This window comes from Neltuma alba, unplaced genomic scaffold (assembly GCF_004799145.2).
Source record: "Neltuma alba isolate B1F8T4 unplaced genomic scaffold, ASM479914v2 tig00012586_pilon, whole genome shotgun sequence".
Classification (NCBI taxonomy): domain Eukaryota; kingdom Viridiplantae; phylum Streptophyta; class Magnoliopsida; order Fabales; family Fabaceae; genus Neltuma; species Neltuma alba.
In genome coordinates this window covers 185,408-205,854 of record NW_021637038.1, presented here as the reverse complement: position 1 = coordinate 205,854, position 20,447 = coordinate 185,408, and the positions used below count along the sequence as shown (strand labels likewise).

Sequence of the window (20,447 nt, the reverse complement as noted above, 5' to 3'; positions counted from 1 at the left end):
CTCTCTCTTCTGGTGGATCTATCCTGATAGCACTCCCAACGAAAAATCACATGTTGTGGAGAATGCCTTCAAGCTAAGAAGCTTTAAATTTGTCAAGTACTGCAGTTATTCAAAAACCCTAGTTCTAGATCATATTCACTAAACAGAGAAAGATATTCCAGAGAAACTAAACCCCCAATGTCGCTAAATAATGGTCCTCTGACTTGTATGTCTAAGACTTTCAATCTCTTCATTCACGTATTTAACATCTCCCCAATTTGAGGCGTCATTTATTCTCAATAACACTACCGTTATGACATTTGGAATATCTTGGATTTTTGGTGATTCCCAATAATTTATGATTGAAATCCTTTGCATAAATTCCATATAATCTTGATCATGTGCTATCCAAAGTGCCACGTCATGGATCATATCTTGCATTTTAATTGTATGATTCATATAAAGATCATCTCCATCACTTTCTAGCAAGCATGTAGGCTTCAACTTTTTAGTTATAGGCTCCCTATGACCATGCATATCTTGTATGCTCTTTGTCAAATCTTTACGAAAAAATTTCTCCAACATCTACATATCTATGAGATCGAGATCTCGAATCTCACAATCCTTTGGGTACAATACACAATACAAGAAACAATGTTTTTGTACTTTATCCAATCGGTTGTAGGTAAATTTAAGGACGGAGAAAACTTTCTTCTCTATTATGGTGCAGTTAGTGAAGAACTTGTTAAGTTTTTCATTGAATATTCCCAAGCCTCCACCCTCTTTACTCTAGCCATGGCACTTCCTACCACAATCAGTGCTAGTGGTAACCTTTTACATTCTTTAGCCATCTACTTTGCAAGTCTGGAATACTACGGTCTGATATCAAGGTGTCCTAGCCAACTTTCATGCAAAATAACTTTGTCGCTTCTTCCTTTGTCAAAGTTTCTACCTTGAATGTTCTTTCAGCTTGCATTTTTGCACAAACATTTTTTAATCTGAGTTGTGAATATCACTTTGGATTGAAAATTAGTTTCCCTTGGATGTGGCACTCCCACCAATTTCAAGTCCAATTCATGCCATATGTCATCCAATAATAAGGCAAATTTTTTTTGTTTAAGGACTCTATATATCTGTGCTACTTTTCCATCTTGATTACTACAGCGATCCCAAATGCCATCTCCAATCCCAACCAATTTTCTATTATTATCCATAATACTATCTGAATTAAATTCTCTTTAACAAGGTAGTCTTCCCTACCCCACTCATCCCATGTAAACCAATGATGCCAACATTATCTTCTTCAATTCTCTTCCATACCTTATTAAACATCAAATCTAATCCTACTACTTCATCCTGAGGCACCTCAATTGGCTCAGGTGGTATTGTGCAAGAAATTTTAAAATTTTCGCTAAACCTCTTGCCCTCTGTTGCTAGTTGATCTACATTCTCTAGCATCCACTACAAAAAAATAGCTGATTAACGATGGAATTTGTGATGGAAAAAAATTCCGTTGTTAATTTCTGAAGGAAACAAATTCCGTTGCTAATTTCTGACGGAATTACGACGGAAATTCCGTCGCTAATTTTTTTGACGGATTAGTCACTAATATTAGCAACGGATTAGTGACGGAATTTTTGTCCGTCGCTAATCCGTCGGAAAATCTGTCAATAAATATTTAGCGACGGAATTTTTTCCGTCGGAAATATCCGTCACTAATTCCGTCGCTAATTCTATTCCGTCACAATTCCGTCACTAATTTTAAATTTTGTTATTTTAAATTATAATCTTACAAAAATTTATATAATAACAATTAAGAATATAATGATTTAAAAAAATTTTAATTATAAAATAAATTGATATATTTGTGGAGTTGGTGTTAATGAAGATATCTTCATCATTCATGTCATCATTATGTATACACTGAAAATAGAAAGACAATGTCTTAGAAAACTTGTTTATATTTTGTTCAAATAAATTCCTCTTGATTATTAATAATAATTAAAAAATATAATAAGAATATTAATAACTTTCTTATACAAACTGATATAAGAAAGAAATAATTTTACCATATGTAAAATATATTGAAATATATAATATATGATAGAAATTCAAAACCAAAAAAATGAATTTATATGAATGCAAACTAATATTGAAGTGAATTTTGAATTTCAATCATTAAACAATAAAATTTAATCATGATATAATTAATACCAATGATATAGATTGATTTTGTTCTTCAATATAAAAACAAATGGTATATGCAAAGAATTTGAAGAAAATAAATTACCTAGGATATATATACAAGTAGGAGAATACTGTTTATCATAATCTATTCAAATCATTTAATCTTTTATATAGAATAATTTATTAGATTTTATTATAGTAGTTATTTTTTGACTAATTGTAAATGATATTCTTCAAATATATAAAACACATATAGATGATATAATATAATGTAATATAATACATATATAATTAAATTGTATATCTTATCAATGTTAATTAAAAAATAAATTTAAAAAATATTTATAAAAAAATTATTTATGATTTAAAATTCAAAATTAGTGTCATTAGAAATTAAAATTATATTAAAAATATTTTTTAAAAAAATAAAAATTATAAAACAAATAGTAAAACAAATATTTAAAAATTATTTTTTCATTAAAATAGTTATGATTAAAATTATCGTATAATATATTTTTAGTTTTTAATAATATATATGTATATATAATTGTTTGTGTAGAATAATATTATATATATATATATATATATGTTTAATTTTACATAATAAGTTAATAGGTTCATTGCAGCTCAACTGGTAAAGCCGCACACGCGCACAGAGGAGGTCCTAGGTTCAAGCCATAGAGAAATCACTTTGATGAAGGAATTATGTGGTGGCGACACATGGCAGCACACGTGGCAGGCAGATGTGAGGTGACAACAACATGTGGAGGTAGTCCCCAGTGATGACGTGTCAATTGGTAGAAGTGCCACGTGGCATTTTTTAAGTTTTAAAAAAAACGGATTAGCGACGGATTAGGGACAGAATTTTTCGTCGCAAATTAGTGATAGAAAACAAATTATCACAAAAAATTGGATTTTCAGCGACTACTTTCAGCGGCGACAAAAAAAGTCGCCGCTGAAACTATAACTTTCAGCGGCGACACAATTGTCGCTGCTGTAGATGTAGCTTTCAGTGGCGATAATATATATATATATATATATATTACTTAATAAGATTCATATCCTTTTTGTTCATTTTACATATAAACTAACTTTTTCATTAGTCATTCAATCAAATTTTAATTTCTCAAACTAATTTTTTTACAAAATCCAATCCAAATATAAATCACATTATTCTATCTGACTTTTATCCGAAATGTCATATTGAAAAAAAGTTATTTCTCCCACTGCTAATTTAAACACACTCTAAATTGTTAGGAATACACTTATTGGAAAGGCTTTAATATTAGATGCTCTCATTTCGGTGAGGATTATAGTTTCAAGTCCAAAGTGTACTGGGAGGCCGTGGGTTACACTAAAAAAGCAATAAGCAAATATATGAGCTTCTTGCCTTCTTGGTGAGCCATAGAGAAAAACAGAAAAATAGAATAAATTCGTTAATATATACACATTTACAAATAAATTTATTTTAAATATTATATCTCTTGAAAAAAAAATAAAGATTTTACTTATTATGAGATACGAAGTATGTTGAACCTCAAATAGTAGTTGACTAGTTAGCTTCAATTTTCGATAATAATTGTTTGTACTATTATTATTCATCTTTTTTCTAAGGATAATCCAATTGTCAAAATGTCTAGTAGGTGATGATGGTCCCATGCACGCAGGCCCTTCAGCTCTGGCCAGCAATTCAAACATGCCTTCATCTCCCAAAGTCTTAATTCTTGTAAATTTTTACTCGTCCAGTCGTCAAAGATTATAATATAATAGAAATTTTTTTTCCGTAAATATAATGAAATTATATTAAAAAAATAGTCAATTCAAGTGCCCAAATAATGGTTATATAGATCAACCGCATTTTCAGTTAATGTTTACGGATTTTGATTATTACCAATAACTATGAAATGTGTGCCAAACTATATTTTTGTATGGTTTATTTCTAATTATTGTTATTATTCCCATACAATTTCTTTAAATAAAAAAGAAATAAACTAAAATTTTAAACTTTTCTAGGAGAACTAAAATCACAAACAGCACAATGATCTTGTTCCAAGAATTAAAGCGCCAATGTTTTGTGTAGTGATATTAATCGATACAATAATATACTATTTCTATTCTTAATATAAGAGTTAATTGGATATTTAATTTAATTCTAAATATAAGACCCAAGTCTACTTTGCCACTCATATTTATTTATTTTTTTAAGGTAGTCTTTTACATATTAAATATTTCATTAAATGGTAATTATAACTAATAACATGATTAGTAAGAGTATTTTAAAGAAAGCAATACCTATCTGTTACATATAACTAACTTAATTAATTCTCATAATCCATTTAAATCGATCAACCAGTTCTTATATTAAGAATTAGAGTTAGTAATATTCAAACTAAATTTGGTAATATTAAATACGAGTATCTGATAGTTACATATACAAAGGAATTAGTAAATAGAATGATTTAAGTGGAAAAATTAATTAGTATAATTTCACTTTTCTATCTTGTCAAATGCCAATAATGCTCCGTTAAGATTAAGATTACTATTAAATTTAGCAAACTTTACTACTAAATTAAATATTTATCGGCTGTCAATTTCTATTTTCCTTGCTGTTATTTTTCAACTTCCAACTGTCAAAGCATGCAAGCTGTCTGATCCGCCACTTTCTTCTTCGGCCATAACCCGTCGGTTCTTGTGGATAACGGTAAGGGTATGTTTGGCTCAATGAGAGGAAGGGGAGGGGAGGGATTTTAATGGAAGGAAGGGGAGGGGAGGGGAGTGGAAGGATTTTAATATTATCTTGTTTGGATTTATAAAAAAAGGGGAGGGGAGGGAAAAACATTTTAATATGGATAATTTTGCTCTTATTTTATTTAAGGTGTGGGCATAATGGTCACAACATGACAAAATATAGACATAATGGTTACAACATGACAAAATATGGGCATAATGGTCATAATATGACAAAATATTGCCCTTTCCCTCCAAATCCTCCCAATTTTGGAGGGGAGGTTAGGGAGGGGAGGGGAGGGGAAATTTTAAAAAATTTTCTCTCCCCTCCTAAAATTTGTGTGTTACCAAATAAGGGAAAATGATTAAAATCCCTCCCCTTCCCTCCCCTCCCTCCCAAATCCCTCATACCAAACACACCCTAAGGGTGTTTCGGTAATTTAAATTGCTTCTTCGGTTAAGAAAGAGAGATCATGTAGTACGCGCGCAAATCTGAGGTTCATTGCGGTACGGGAGAGACCTTGCAGGGTCTCTCGCGTGCCATTTCTCTCTCTCTCTCAAGCTTCTTCTTCCTCTTCTCTCTATCTACTGAACCTCCATTTTCCTGCCATTGCATATTCTCCTCTGTTTCCTTCTTGATTATTTCGTTCTTTGGGTTTCCTTGTCTCTATCTTAAGATTAGTTTACTCATTAACCATTCTTGAATACTTCCCAGCCTCTCTGTTTCTTCTGGTTTTCTTGGGCTTTTTTCTGTTAAGTTGTCTCGGCGCGACTTGAAGAAATAATTAAAGCCGTATTGCTTTCTCATTCTTGTGCCTTTCCTTATCTGCTTATTTGGGTGTCTTTAGATTGTTAGATACGAACATGCTTGACAAATTTTTGAAGCCGAAATTCTATAGAAAATGGTACAGCACTGACCCAGAGATGATGTCGAGTTTCTTCCATTTGATCAATGATGATGATTTTCTGTTTGTTTTTCTTAAACCCATTTTTTGGTTTTGATTTCGCTTTTGAAACAGCAAAACCCACCTGGACTGCACAAAGTCGAGACTAGAGACGATACGGAAGAAGAGGAAAGCAGTGCTGAAGTTTCTGAAGAATGATATTGCCGATCTTCTCAAGAATGGCCTTGACGACAGTGCATATGGACGAGTAATTTCCTTAACAATTTTCAACTAGATGATTAATTGTTTGAGAATCTTGCTTTAATTATCTTATTCATAGATATTTGTACAGATATGCGATACACCACGATTCTCGCATTTTCACATTTTGTAGGTTGGCATCTTGAGCGAATATCGAACTCCTATGAAAAATGCAACCTTTCCTTTTGAAGTATCAATTCTTTGATAAACAATTATTTTTCCAGGCCATACTGTACAAAATTCGATCTTCTGATAATGAAGATGACCTGTTAGGCGACCATGTCATTTCTTAGCTTCAGATCTGTTTCACTGGGATTATACATCTCTTTGACATCTAATCTAATTGATTTACATGTGGGACCACGTGTGGCCCTCTATACCATAGACAATGATGAGTTTATCAGGAAGGGGTAAAAGGAGTTAGGTGTAATGTAATTGCGTTGATCACGCTCTCCTTTATCATTCTCATGATCATTATGTGATTTTCATGTTCCAGAATTGTAATTCTCAGTTGATCTCTCGTCCATAAGGGGTTGGTGGGGTTAGATGAAGAGATCCAAAGCAAAAACAGAGGACAAATAGGACTGAGACTTTCTGAATATTTGATTGATTGTAATTGTCCATTGATTCATAATAATGTATGCATACGCAGATTGTCAAATGTAAGCAACAATACGTGTGCATGCGGAGGATATATATGGGAATATAATTATTAACCTTTTGTGCATTATGCAGGCTGAAGGGTTCTTGATCGAGGAAAACATGTCAGCTTGTTACGAACTCGTTGTGAAGTTTGTTGGGTGCGTATCAGATCATCTTCAAGTCCTTTCTAAGGAGAGGTATGCTGTTCTATATAATGACACCGTGCAAGGAGGATATAACTAATTGAAATAGCCGTATACTAAACACCATCTTAGCATTGTTTGATAGTTAATAAGCTTGCCTCGTTTTAAACATGAAATTCTTTCCACTTGAACACATCTAATCAGTGTTAGTTTGCATAAGGAATCTGTCAGCATGCAAAAGCTCCAAAGCTTGCCACTTCAATTGAAAATAACCCACTTAATGGTGTAGTTAGTGTATGAAACTAGATTGATAAATGAGAAGTTTTCTTTTCTTTTTTTTTTTGGGCCCCTCTTCCCCCTAATTTCTGCCCCTTTTCCTGAATTATATATTTCATGGACTGTCATATTTCTTTGGCATGTAAGGTGTTTCCAGAAGTAACATTGTTATTAATTTTCTGAAGCAGTAATTGCCCTGACGAATGCAAGGAGGCTATACCGTCGTTGATATATGCTGCAGCGAGATTTGCTGAACTGCCAGAATTGCGGGATCTCAGAACTCTGTTCGAGGAGAAATTTGGGGATTCCCTTGAACCTTTTCTAAGTAAAGAGGTGAGACAATGACTCCACCTTTATTCAAGAAAATGTTGTTCTCTTGGGTATATTTTAGTTTTAATAATTGTTCTTTCTTAGTTTGTGGAGAAGTCGAGGCCACAACCTACCAAAGAAATGAAGATTCAGATATTAAATGATATCGCACAAGAATTCTCTATAAAGTGGAATAGCAAGCCTATGGAGGAGAAACTCAATATGTCCTATTCATCACTTCAAGTAGGTCTTACTTTACATTAACTTGTTTGATTTCACCAATATGTTTACAACAAAATCATGAAATGAGGAATTACTGTGCAGTAATATACATTGAAGATGTCATATTTTTTAGATACATTAGAAGGATTTAAACCCTTGACATTTGTTTATATCCCACCCTACCCTTACCAACTGAGTTGAGTTAATATTAGGCGGCAAGGTGTTACATGTACTATATCAGACAGCTAAGAGAGCACATGCTCCTCACATGGTTTCTATAAAATGGAGCCTTCTTTTCTACAGCCAATCACTTAATGCAAGGAATCCTGCTTGTTGCAGGGCAGGCCAAGGCAGACGCCACTGAACTTGAAGTATATCAGTAATGAAGAAACATTGAGGCTCCAGAACAGTAGTGATGACGAAACAAGTACAGACACATCGTCCCAGGATTGCCCAAAAACTCGCTCAAGCTCACTAGGAAGTTTTACGGAGGATGAGCAAGATTATTCCAAGAAACCATCTCAACATAAGATTGTTCCTCCTCCTTGCGTCATACCAAAACTTGATGTTAAAGAGCAAGTTGCTCAAGAAAAGCCAAAACCTAAGTCAGTCAGAACCAGAGGTCCCAAAACACCACCTGCTTATCAAAAAACTGTTTCTGATATTGATTCAAGGGATGAAGAAGATAGGATAATGGACGGGCTTTTGATGCATTACAGTATGAAGAAATCCGCTTCTGAATCGAAGGGGCAGAAGCAGAACACAGTTAGGCACAAAAAATCAGATTCAGATGGACAGCTAACAAGAGGAGTATCCCTTCCTGCTCAACTCTCGACTTCTGTGGAACCAGAAATGCAAACTGAAGGAGCAAAGCATGTGCATCCTAAGTTACCAGATTATGATGACTTAACAGCTCGTCTTGCATCTATCAGAGGGAGATGAGAGACAGAACACAGCTTACTTAACAGACATGAGAATTTTTTTCATTCTTTTTCTCTTTTCCTTTTTCACTGTCTGTGTATTTTTCTTATGTAAGCATTGACATCCATCTGAAAATTTATAGTTTTTGGTATAACCAAGACGATCAGGCTCAGCAGATATTACTATATGCAGAGAAATGTTAATGATAATTTCTTTTATAACTTTACTCACACATGATGCAGCGTCCAGAAAAGGGACAGAAGTAGTACTCATTCTTTTTATGGCTAACAATTTCGTTGCTTATCACGTAATGATAGATTGGAATATTCTAAATTGGGATTGGTCAGTTCAAAGAGGCTCAACTGAAGACAGCAAAAGTACACCTACATTCTCATTTTTCTTCCTCTGTCAGTCACCTAACAGCTTTACGCTTGTGTCTTATATTATTTATTAACGTAATAAAAAATTAATATACGTTATTATATACTAATTCTATGATGCATTATTTTCTGCATAGTCTGTCTCTGACTCTGTGAGTCTCTGTCAATTGTCCCGCTGTCTTTTGTCTGTCTCTATTTACATTTACACACAGCAAAACGGCGCCGTGGGGTTGCTACTCACTGTGTTTTCTTCTCCGCCTCTGACTTTACAGTTTGCAAGTTGCTGCCTTTTTCTCCCTTTCTTCTCCAAAATTCCATAATCCCTCTCAGAGGCTTCATGATTAGTGAGCAAAACTTGAGATTCAGCACAGTGAGATGGGTTGCACGCAGTCGAAGATCGAGAACGAAGAGGCAGTGGCTCGTTGCAAAGACCGCAAGCACTTCATGAAAGAGGCTGTCTCAGCTCGTAACGCCTTCGCGGCTGCGCACACCTCCTACGCCACCTACCTTAAGAACACTGGTGCAGCTTTGAGTGACTTCATCCACGGTGAGGTTCAAAATCCTCAATCTGCTTCTGGTTCAGCCGATCTCCCCAGTAATGCTCCGATTACGGCACCGATACCGCCGTTCGAGATTCCTCTGCCGCCTCCTCCTCTACCCAATTTCCCCCCCTCTCCTCTTCAGCGCGCTGCAACTATGCCTGAGATCAAGATGACCAAACCGGAGGTGAGCCCGGTGGGGACCATCATCGAGGAGGAGGAGGAGGCGAACGAGATGGAGAAGGAAGGATCTTTGAATGGTGGTTTGAAAAGAAGAGGAAGTAGCAGAAGAAGAAGTGGTAGTGGCCATGGTAGAAGTGGAACTAAGGAGATGATGGAAGAGGCAGATCGGCCTCCTATGCCGCCTCCATCTTCAAAACCAGAGCCTCAAGTGGAGACTCATCACCATACGATGATCGATCAGCCTCCACAGAATTCCCCCTGGGAATATTTCTTCTTTCCTCCAATGGAAAATGTGCCTGGGACGAGCTTGAGAGGGGAAGATGAAGATGGTTTAAGTAAGGAGGATAATGAGAAGACGACATTTGATGAAAAGCCTAATAGGCTGGGTGAAGATGTTGAACAGAGTATGGGCAATGAGAAGGATGAGGGGCCCGAGCCTGAAGCAGAACCTGAACGTAAGCCAGAGAAAGTGGTGGAGCCACCTGAGCCGCCCGTAGCTTTGGCGGCACCGGTGGGGAAAGGCTTGAAGAAGGGGAAGCAAGGGCAGGCTTCAATGGAGGGGAAGAGGATTGTAAAATCGCCTTTCAATGTGGTGCAGATATTTACCGAACTTGATGACGATTTTCTAAAGGCTTCGGAAAGTGCTCATGAGGTTTCGAAGATGCTTGAGGCAACGCGGCTGCATTATCACTCCAATTTTGCTGATAATAGAGGTAATTCTCATGGTAGCCTTGGTTCTGCATTGACAGTTATTTGTTAAGTGTTTCTGGGCTTCAAATGAACAAAAGATGAAGTTATTCGGTCTTTGCAATCATGCTTTTTCTGATCAAAGTATAAATATGCAGAGAAATCTTAGTTGAAAATTCAAGCGTTCTGGTTTGACCCTTTTTCTCTTTTCTTGAATCTGTGCAGGACATATTGATCACTCTGCAAGGGTGATGAAAGTTATTACATGGAATCGGTCCTTTAAAGGAATGCCGCCCAATATTCTTGATGACGGGCCGGATGATTTTGACTATGATGAGAATGAAACTCATGCCACTATCTTGGACAAATTGCTGGCATGGGAAAAGAAACTATACGATGAAGTTAAGGTAAGTTGCCTTGTTTAACAATGTGTATTATTGTCAAATGTCAATTGGTAAATTGATAGAAGTCTTACCTGCTATATTTTCATTTTGAATTTGAACAATTTTCCACATACTCGGTCACCTAACATTGACATGGCATCATCAAGTATAAGCTCTCACTCTGCAAATTGTTGATTCACAACTCTTGATGTAGCGAGATGATATTATTGCTTTTTACTATTCTGTCATAAACCTGTAAATGCATTTCATTGCTATACACATTTTCTTCTACTAATGTCTTCTTGTCTTGTTCCTATCATGACCGGTCCAAATTTCAGTTAATTCTGGGTTTACAATGCTGTCATACATATTTCTTGTTCTATTCAGAATGTTGCAGCTGAATATTGTTTGATAGGCAGGTGAACTTATGAAATTTGATTACCAAAGAAAGGTTGCCTCACTTAACAAGCTAAAGAAAAGGGGAATCAACACTGAAGCATTGGAGAAAGCAAAAGCGTCTGTCAGCCATTTGCATACAAGATATATTGTAGATATGCAGTCCTTGGATTCGACGGTCTCAGAAATTAACAGTTTACGTGATGACCAGTTATACCCGAGGCTTGTTAATCTTGTTGATGGGTAAGTTATATTGTAGAAATTGGAATGATTAGTTACATATATATGGCTACTATTTTGAGTTTCCGACCTTATATAGAATATATCTCACCAGACATGAACGGGTTGAATTTAGTTTCTGCTAATTTTAGAAGCTGAAAACTCAAGTAAATATTTCTGTTGTGATATTATGCTTTTGCTACCTACCAACTTTGTGGATGGTGCATTACATACCGCATTCAAAATATCTGTCTATCACCTTAGAGACACAGTTCATCTAACATTAGTTTTTATAGTTGATTGTGGCCTACTACATATATGAATACTGGGGGAAAGCGGCTTTGACTATCTAAAGATGGGTTTTCTCTTTCTGACAATAAAGATTCAAAATTGATTTCTTCTGCTTTTATTTTCACATCTTTAAAATGCCAGTTTATTCTAATATTGGTTTATATTGGCTTTTAGCAAACTGGTATCAATTCTTTCTTTGTAAATGTTCGTATATTATTCTACATGTTGCGCATCATATATTGTATTGCAACCTTGTAATTGATCTTTGAGGAAAACTGAATCTCTAGGAGAAATGAGTGTTCCATCTCTCTTGCTGGAAAGCTGTTTTGTTTAGCTATCCCATGGTAACCTGTTCCCCAGAAAGTGTTTATTCATCTGTACAAACACGTGCACGCTGACTTCCCTGCAAATATTGATGGTTCTTGATGATACTACAGGATGGCCAGTATGTGGACAACCATGCACGATCGCCATAAGAAGCAGTCTAAAATCGTGATGTTATTGAAAACTCTGGATTCCGATTCACCTAGTGAAACAAGTGAGCACCATCATGACCGAACATACCAGCTATTGGCTGTTGCGAAAGGGTGGTGCTCAAAGTTTGAGAAGTTAGTAACCCATCAAAAGGGGTACATAAAGGCGCTAAACAATTGGTTAAAACTAAATCTTATACCTATTGAAAGCAATTTGAAGGAGAAGGTTTCATCACCTCCAAGAGTTAGAAATCCCCCTATACAAAGGCTCATTTATGCCTGGCAAGACCATCTGGAGAAGCTTCCCGACGAGCTTGCCAGAACAGCTCTATCCAATTTTGCTGACATGGTAGAATCAATTTTTGAGCTTCAACGAGAGGAGATGGTTTTGAAAAGAAAGTGTGAAGAATCACGAAAGGAGCTTGCTCGCAAAACCAAGCAATATGAAGATTGGTATCACAAGTACCTTCAAAGGAAAATACCGGATGAGCCTGATCCAGACAGGCGAGAATCTGCCAATGCTATTGACGAGATTGTTGTAGAGAAGCAATTCTTGGTTGAACAAGTGAAGAAGAGGTTGGAAGATGAGGAAGATGCCTATGCAAGGTGCTGCATTCAGGTGAGGCAAAAATCTCTAGGGAGTCTCAAAAATCGCTTGCCAGAGCTCTTTAGGGCCATGTCAGATTTTGCTCTTGAGTGTTCCCGAATGTACAGCGATTTGAGGTCTACATCGCAGAACCTAAACTCAGGCCAAATCTTATCATGAGCCATGTGCTTGTGTATTTTGTATTTATTTTATTTTATTTTCCTTAGTAGAGTATAATATTTTTTTGGGTTGTGTTGTATAATACTTCCTTTGTATTTTCCTGATTGATGAGGCAAGAAAATTCTATTGTTAAATAAACTCAGTCGAATAGCCTATGCAAATTGAGAGAATGTAATTACATTTTTCGGCAGCTTCACCACCAGTAAAGTATGTGCATTTATTTATCTTGAGAGTGTTGGAAGAAATTGCCAGTGTTAAGAAGATAACGCCACAAATGGCCGTCTGTATGGATCTTGAACAAGATTTGAATAAAGGAGAGCGGGCTGAGGATTTCAATAGGACTAGTATTGAAAGAAAACTATATGAACAATCAGAAAGTGCATATAATAGCTTGAAAGAAAACTGTAGGAACAAGAGTCCGAATCAGAAGTAAATTACAAGGGAAAAAAAAAAAAGAAACCTCCTCCGGAGGAGTTCAAGATATTTAGAAAATGAGGCATCTCACATGAAAGTGAGGGGACCGTGATGATTATGCCACTTGATCTACGTAGGAATATCGCTCATGCTGAGCAACAAAAAAGTTTTCTTCTTCTATCTTGAACATTGTTAAGATTCACTCCAGTAGGTTTTGGTGGCAAGACTCTTGCGAGTCTCTTTGCTGCATTAAGCATTAAAAGGGGGCAAAAAAAAAAAAAAATTAACGGTTAACATTACTGCTGTATGCTCAGAAAATAACTCTTTAAGCAAAGTAAATTAACAACCCCTCAAATCAAATACATTAGATTGTTTAAAAGACTTTCAGCATGTACCTATTTCATAGAAAAGTTCATTGATGTTCACTGCAGTCAAAGCAGATGTTTCCATGTAGAACATTCCATTCTCTTGAGCAAATTCCTCCCCTTCCTGAAATAATGTTTAACCAAAGAGAGAAAATAACACTTAAAAGGAGAATTTAATTGAGAAACAAATAGTTGAAACCAAGATGTTTGTATTACTCTAACAGGCAGCAATTATCTGTCTACAAATGTTAAGAGACGTTATGCTACAGGACAGACTGCATATTAAAGAGCTACTGATTGTGATATGTTTTCAAATGGGTAGTAAGTGAAAGGAACAGAGAAAACCATGCATTTCATAAAGAGTAAGTGAGGAACAAAGTGAGAAGAAGTTCTTAATGGTACCTCATATTCAACCTCTCTTGTTTGTTCCAAGTCAGATTTATTTGCCACCAAAGCCATCACCAACTTTTGACTTCCTACAAAGAGGAGTTTTAGTTTGCTATAGAGGGACATGTTCTAAATGTTTGTATAAAGAACCTGCATTATTCACCAAATTCAGGCAAAGAAGGAAACAAGAATAGGAGTATATTATTTTCAAGAAATCACAAGTCAAAATGAACAAATGAATTTGTAACTCATGAGATATAGGCGATCGCTTATTTTTATTGGACCTGCACCTTGTTTCATGGATAGGACATTTTATTTCAGCAACAGGTAAATATTTAGGTAATTATCCCAAAATTCTCACTGCTCATGAAGAAATCTAGGCTTCTGCTAATGGCCAACAAGTGAATAGAGAAAATGTTGAATTACCGTGTCTTTGCAATTCACGAACCCATTTTTTGGCTCGAACAAATGTATCCTGAGAGGGAAAAGAGCAACCTAATTATTAATTACAGTTAAAAATGAATTTAAGATTCATGTGACTACTCAAGCAGGATTCATCAGTTTCCCTTTTCTTTTTGCTTAGTCAGAGTGAATGTACTGATAACAACTATAGCAAGTTTTGCCTCTATTCACCATAAAGAATGTTCATAGGAGGCAGAGCTGGAGGAATCATCGCATGTTCTTTATCAATCATTATAAAAATTTCAAACAATATTGCAATTAAGCTGCAAGCATTGTATAATTGAGGAGACCATGTTTTAGAGATATGCCTATACAACAAAAATATCATGTGGTCCCCTACTATACAGCTTAAGATTTCAACTTGAAGTGATCTTCGACACCATCAGAAACACTAGTAAATCAAACAATCACTGGATTTCTTAATCCTTTCAAACTTAATAAGTCCATATACTTACAACACTCGACAAATCATACACAACAATGGCGGCTGCTGCTCCACGGTAATACATAGGAGCCAAGCTGTGATATCTTTCTTGTCCTGCTGTGTCCCATATGTCAAACTTTACAGTAGCTTCAGACAGTGACAATATTTGAGTGAAAAATGCAGCTCCAATGGTAGGTTCCTGTAATTAGATCACTCTCAGATTCCTTAAATTGGTGCACTAGTTTTGCAGCATTAGTAAAGAAAGCAACTTTGGACTTGAAGAAAACTTAGAAGAACCAACCTGGTTATGGAAGAATTGGCCTTTTACAAATCTTAACACTAAACTGGTCTTGCCAGTCCCCATATCCCCAAGAAGCACCTACAAGAAGAAACAGAAAAGAGAATAGTGCATCATCATGGAGGGACTGAGCTCTATGAAATGACTAAACAGCAGACAACTGTAAATTTTACATTCTAAGATTGTCCTCTCCTATGATTTTTTATTGCAATCAGACTTCGCGATGCTATAAAAGATGTATCTAAAGATTTACTCTGTTTACTGCACTAACCAAATCTTTTCTGTTAACTCATTCAGTAATACTAATCTTTTCATGCAGATTCTACTCCATAATGATTGCTTCAGGGCCAGGAACGAGGGATTATGAACAGGTATAGGGATCCAAGAACGAGAATGATACACGAGACAAAAAAAAAAAACTGGGAAATAATTTAAGGTAAGACATACCCACCAGCTTGGCTTGAATGATCTTATTTCCAGGCCTGGACATGTTTTTCGCTAGGTTGATCAGAGATTTTGCAGAAGCATAAGAAAGACGCTAGGATGAAGGAGAGTGTTATAGATCAAAGAAACCAAAAGCGAGACTGTCGTTTGGGCACGTGATGCAGAACAAGGAAAGAGAAGACTGGTAGTTTTGTTTAGTTTTGACCGTTAGTTACTCCAAATTTATTCATGGATCTTAACTGTGGGATTGCTTCCATACTCATCCTGGGGTTCTCTTACCCATTAAAAGCTTATATGCATGCCAATGTCTCAGCTTTGGATCTTGTGGGACCTGTTAACTACCATTATGTCCTACTTTGAGTTATAGCAGAAGACAAAAAATATCCGCCTCCTTATATAAGCATAGCGGAGGAAACCATCTCTGACTAGTGGTCACCCAAATAATAATAATAACAACAAGTAATACGGTGTGGAGAATATGAATGAATTGTCTTTAGGTTTGTTTATGGGGTTTATCACATTTAGTTCCTTATTAACAAGTTCATTAATGAATATTTTGATCCCTACTTTTTTCAAAAAAATAATAATGTAAGTAGTAAGTTGTTTTAGTGACAGTACCATCTGTCACGTTTGGATGAGATTCTGAATTCGAGTATGATGTTAACATGTTTGTATGCGTAAACATGTCTTTTATATTTGATATCTCATTTTCATCGACTCAACCATTAGTTAACCGTTAAATTTGATTTTTAAACATTTATTTTAGACCAAAATACCCCTCTTATACATAAGAATTATTTAAACATTTATATTTCCCAAATTTTTTTTTTGGACTGAATGTATCTTCGTAATTTAATGGGAGTTTTCAGAACAAGAAGATCACAAAGCAGCCAGCTCGGCTGTTCCCCTTCTCTGATTGATCTTAATCTTTGATTTGATTAACAAATCAAGGAAACACTTTCAACCCATTCTTACCACATGACAACTTTACCTAGCTTGAAACCCTTGCAACTGTTCAATGATTAAGTTCTTCTTAAATAGGTCGAGAGCTTAAACCTTATATCAAATATAATCCTCGATTTTAGCCTTAGTATATCGGATGTCATATAACTGTCTAGACAGTTGCAAAACCCAGATGACCTTACGGCGGGAGAGCTATTAGTCTGCTTAGGAATATGGATCAGAATGACTGATATATCTGTAAATATAACTGTAAAAAAGAAAAGTAATAGAAAAGGGAGATAAAGATAAGAATTAAGGGTGAGGTCCACATGGGTCCTGCTCAAGGTCATCTCTGTCTCTTAAGCAAATTGAAGGGATATTCGTAATTCAGATTTTACCCTTTGAATAGTCTTTTTCCCCACCCGTTACGTGCATCACAGAAGTGTCCAATATACCAGAAAGCAGAAAGGATAATAAAGATGAAAGGACCAAAAGGTGTGTTTCAAACTTCCAAATTCCAGTGGCACCATCCCGCAAAATCATGTTAGACCGCACTTTTTATTTTTTTTGCAAGGATCTATGATTAGCCAAGTAATTACTTGTTTAGCTTGTTGCTTACAAACAATGATATTAATTATTGAGTTAATACAAATTTTGGTCTTTCAAGTTTAGCTTCATTTTAATTCTAGTTTTTTAAGTTTTAAACATAAGTTTTGGTTCCCCATAATAAAACCCTGTACTATTTTACAAAATTGAGAGGAACTAAACCACAGATTATATTAACTCAGATCCTTTTTTTATTTTATGCTTGATTATTTGAAACGGAATCTTTATTATTTCAAGCTCAAGGCGATTTTCACTTTGTTAGATGAAGTTTTGTGAACCCAGCAGATCCATTCCAACGTACACTTTAAGCAAAAGAAACAGTGACAGTAAGAATACAAACACACCATAGAACAGAGAGATTGAGAGAATCACAAAGGAGGAAACCCCCACCCCAATTTCCCACACAAAGACAAAACACACGAAACAGCATCCAAAGTAACTCCTCCCCATATAATTCATCCATGAGCTTAAAATTCTTAAAAATCAAAACTTTCTTTCTTCCTTAAATTCCCCTTTTATCCTCCCGAGTCCTCTTTCCTTGCAATATCCATATCTCTGGAATCACAAGCTTTTTAGGTTCTTTCAGCCATGGGAGCTTCAAAGGCAATCCGCTACGTCCTCCTTCGTCCTTTTCAACAGAAATACCAAAACGACGTCGTTTTAGCCTTCTACACCTCCTCCGCGGCCCGCCGTCAACGCGTCATTGCCTGGGCCGTCGGAGTCGTCCTACTCCTGGGGCTCGTGTTCATTTGCTGGCCGTCCGGTCCGGTCCTGAAGATCGAACGGCTAAAGCTGAACCGGATCAAGGTGCACACATTGCCGCGGCTGACGGTGGACATATCGATGTTGGTGAGAGTAAGGGTTCACAACGGCGGCGTGTACTCGATGACCTACAAGTCGCTGGACGTGGCGGTGGGGTACAGGGGGAAGAAGCTGGGTCACGTGAAGTCGCAGCATGGTCACGTGAGGGCGAAGGGGTCGTCCTACGTGGACGCCAGGCTGGAGTTCACCGGAATAAGGGTGTTGTCCGACGTGGTGTTCTTCCTGGAGGACCTGGCTAAAGGCGCTGTCCCTTTTGACACATCCACGGAGGTTGAGGGCCGCTTGGGCCTCCTTTTCTTTGGTTTTCCTATGGAGGTAATTCAATCTTACAGACCATGGATATATACACATGCATAATTTATAAGGCATAGAGGCTAAAATCTAGTTTTGAAATTTTCAAATATATATATATATATATATATATATAAACACCACTATATTATGAAGGTTATATTTCACTACTATATATATTTTTTTTTGCCAACATATTTCACTATCCGTCTTTTAACATTGGAATTAGATGAGGTTAAATTTAATTATAAATATAAGACTTCAAATCATTTATTTGTCTTTCATATTTATAAAATTTTTCCTAGATTATATGCGTTGCTTGCACAAGTTTAAAATGTTTCTATTAGAAGATAGTTTCAACATAAATAACTAAAAAAAATATTTTAGAAAAATTAACATATATTTTATTATAATTAACTAATTTAATTAATTCTTTTTAAATTTTTATGAATTAATTTCTTGGCTTTTATATTAAGGAGCTGCGTAGTATTTTTCTTAATTTTCTTCTCGGTCCCCGACAGATCCTTCTGTTTTTGCTTTTTTTAAAAATGAATATGCTAATAGTGACTCATTTTTGTGACAATTAGGCCAAACTATTGTGTGAGGTTTTGATAAACACAGCAAATCAGGCAATTGAACGCCAAAGGTGTCACCGAAAGGTAATCAGTAATCACTGTGTCGTGTGTGTATAATTAATATTTGGCTTATTAAGAGGAGTTTGAATCAAAGTTTAAAGTTATATAATTAGCAATATCCTTTAAAGTAGTTAAGCCAAATTATTAGGTGTAACATAATTGTAAGCATTATCAAAACCTTTTAATTTGATGATGGAATTACCCATTTTGGCCTTTTGGCTAAGACCTCAGGAACAACGAACTAGACAATTCTTTTTCTTTTTTTTTTTTCTCTACATTGTATATAAAGAACAAGTTAGCTATACTAGCTGTAGTGTATGAATAGTTTGCAATATATTTGTATATTTTTATAAGTGATGTGGGAAAAAAAACACGATATCTATCTTAGTATTGTGTTATTTTTCATAATCATTGTAAGAAATTAAAGTTCTTTTACTTTTCAGCTGATAAAACCCCTTTTACATACTTATTTCATACTTTTCCGGTTCTTAATATAAGATCTAATTGTTGAGTTGATTTTGGTCCTAAATATAAGACCTATTTCTTATATTTATTAATTTTTCTTAAATTATTCCTATTGTTACTTTCTTAACCATAATTAAGAAGGAGATGGAAGGAAGATATTAAGGAACACAATTATAATGTTTTAGAAAAAAAACATGTCATCATTTTTATATTTAACTAATTTATTTAACTTTTTTAATTTAATTAAATTAATTAAATAAGTCTTATATTAAAAACAAAAGTATATTAAGAACAAAAGTGTAATGTCCTGTCCATATAAAATGTGTTGCTGTTGTACTTACTCTATTCTAAATTTCTATATGAGCTTTCAGAGGTGAGTTGAAGGGGCGGAGAGCCTGTGGGCTGCGAATAGGGCTGAAGCTGGAAGCTTCAACAAGATGGCTCCGATGTCTGTATATAAGGGATATTTATGCATCCATGATCATTTGGCAATGTAATTGTACGGCTCACAATATTTAGTAATGTAAATTATGCACATATATATTATTTATCATTTGAAAAGATTAATTAGAGTGCATGTATTAGTGTTTTTTTTTTTGGCCAACGCATGTGTTAGTTTATGTTATGTATCAAAATGAACCAGGTTATATATCGACTTAATTATATATGCTTTACATTTATGAAGTCCAAAATTGTCCATGTCATTCATGACTTATATATGAATAATTTAGTATTTTTCTATGGATTCTAATTCTTTTCCTCTTGGGATCATAATTTCGTAAATCAGTTTTCCTTAATGATCATACAACTGCCTTTGAATCTTTGCTTAACTCATCAAAATTTATTTCTCCCGGGATATACTAAAATTAGTTATTCATAAGAAAATGCGTAATAATTTTCTTAAAATACCTGTTTTTAATAATTTGTATTGGAAACTATTCTTTTGATGAAAAGCCTCTTTAACATGTGTAATCAATAAAAAAATTTTGAGAAAAAATTTATAAATTTAAGAGAAAGTGAATTC

General features: G+C 35.2%; 4 protein-coding genes across 5 annotated transcripts; 3 read left to right on the top strand and 1 right to left on the bottom strand.

Moving 5' to 3' along the window:
- The first annotated feature begins 5,504 nt into the window (after positions 1-5,504).
- On the top strand, positions 5,505-8,572 carry LOC114728959 (uncharacterized). Its single transcript, XM_028915903.1, has 6 exons — positions 5,505-5,798; positions 5,913-6,045; positions 6,774-6,877; positions 7,288-7,432; positions 7,514-7,651; positions 7,970-8,572. The coding sequence occupies exons 1-6, from the start codon at positions 5,758-5,760 to the stop codon at positions 8,570-8,572; spliced, it is 1,164 nt and encodes a 387-aa protein (XP_028771736.1). The 5' UTR covers positions 5,505-5,757.
- A 669-nt stretch (positions 8,573-9,241) lies between these two features.
- On the top strand, positions 9,242-13,058 carry LOC114728989 (nitrate regulatory gene2 protein-like). Its single transcript, XM_028915930.1, has 4 exons — positions 9,242-10,366; positions 10,566-10,747; positions 11,139-11,362; positions 12,067-13,058. The coding sequence occupies exons 1-4, from the start codon at positions 9,307-9,309 to the stop codon at positions 12,866-12,868; spliced, it is 2,268 nt and encodes a 755-aa protein (XP_028771763.1). The 5' UTR covers positions 9,242-9,306; the 3' UTR covers positions 12,869-13,058.
- A 134-nt stretch (positions 13,059-13,192) lies between these two features.
- LOC114728990 (ras-related protein RHN1-like) lies at positions 13,193-15,881 on the bottom strand. Of its 2 annotated transcripts, none has more exons than XM_028915932.1 (7): positions 15,666-15,881; positions 15,222-15,299; positions 14,952-15,119; positions 14,461-14,509; positions 14,050-14,123; positions 13,678-13,771; positions 13,193-13,526 (listed from the first exon to the last, which is right to left on the bottom strand). In XM_028915932.1, the coding sequence occupies exons 2-7, from the start codon at positions 15,282-15,284 to the stop codon at positions 13,429-13,431; spliced, it is 546 nt and encodes a 181-aa protein (XP_028771765.1). In that variant the 5' UTR covers positions 15,285-15,299; positions 15,666-15,881; the 3' UTR covers positions 13,193-13,428. The 2 variants fall into 2 exon arrangements, with proteins under 2 accessions (XP_028771765.1, XP_028771764.1); XM_028915931.1 differs by having other exon boundaries at positions 15,670-15,881.
- A 1,668-nt stretch (positions 15,882-17,549) lies between these two features.
- LOC114728991 (uncharacterized) lies at positions 17,550-20,117 on the top strand. Its single transcript, XM_028915933.1, has 3 exons — positions 17,550-18,347; positions 18,911-18,982; positions 19,795-20,117. The coding sequence occupies exons 1-3, from the start codon at positions 17,799-17,801 to the stop codon at positions 19,798-19,800; spliced, it is 627 nt and encodes a 208-aa protein (XP_028771766.1). The 5' UTR covers positions 17,550-17,798; the 3' UTR covers positions 19,801-20,117.
- Positions 20,118-20,447: the final 330 nt, after the last annotated feature.

Excerpts from the sequence above, each read along its gene's own strand:
- LOC114728989 (XM_028915930.1), top strand. The coding sequence starts at position 9,307 with ATGGGTTGCACGCAGTCGAAGATCGAGAACGAAGAGGCAGTGGCTCGT. Across the intron at positions 10,367-10,565 it reads CAATTTTGCTGATAATAGAG|GACATATTGATCACTCTGCA; the intron begins GTAATTCTCATG and ends GAATCTGTGCAG. Across the intron at positions 10,748-11,138 it reads AACTATACGATGAAGTTAAG|GCAGGTGAACTTATGAAATT; the intron begins GTAAGTTGCCTT and ends ATTGTTTGATAG.
- LOC114728959 (XM_028915903.1), top strand. The coding sequence starts at position 5,758 with ATGCTTGACAAATTTTTGAAGCCGAAATTCTATAGAAAATG. Across the intron at positions 5,799-5,912 it reads CCGAAATTCTATAGAAAATG|CAAAACCCACCTGGACTGCA; the intron begins GTACAGCACTGA and ends CTTTTGAAACAG. Across the intron at positions 6,878-7,287 it reads CAAGTCCTTTCTAAGGAGAG|TAATTGCCCTGACGAATGCA; the intron begins GTATGCTGTTCT and ends TTTCTGAAGCAG.
- LOC114728990 (XM_028915931.1), bottom strand. The coding sequence starts at position 15,708 with ATGTCCAGGCCTGGAAATAAGATCATTCAAGCCAAGCTG. Across the intron at positions 15,300-15,669 it reads AGATCATTCAAGCCAAGCTG|GTGCTTCTTGGGGATATGGG; the intron begins GTGGGTATGTCT and ends TTCTTCTTGTAG. Across the intron at positions 15,120-15,221 it reads GCCAATTCTTCCATAACCAG|GAACCTACCATTGGAGCTGC; the intron begins GTTGGTTCTTCT and ends ATCTAATTACAG.
- LOC114728991 (XM_028915933.1), top strand. The coding sequence starts at position 17,799 with ATGGGAGCTTCAAAGGCAATCCGCTACGTCCTCCTTCGTCCTTTTCAA. Across the intron at positions 18,348-18,910 it reads TCTTTGGTTTTCCTATGGAG|GCCAAACTATTGTGTGAGGT; the intron begins GTAATTCAATCT and ends TGTGACAATTAG.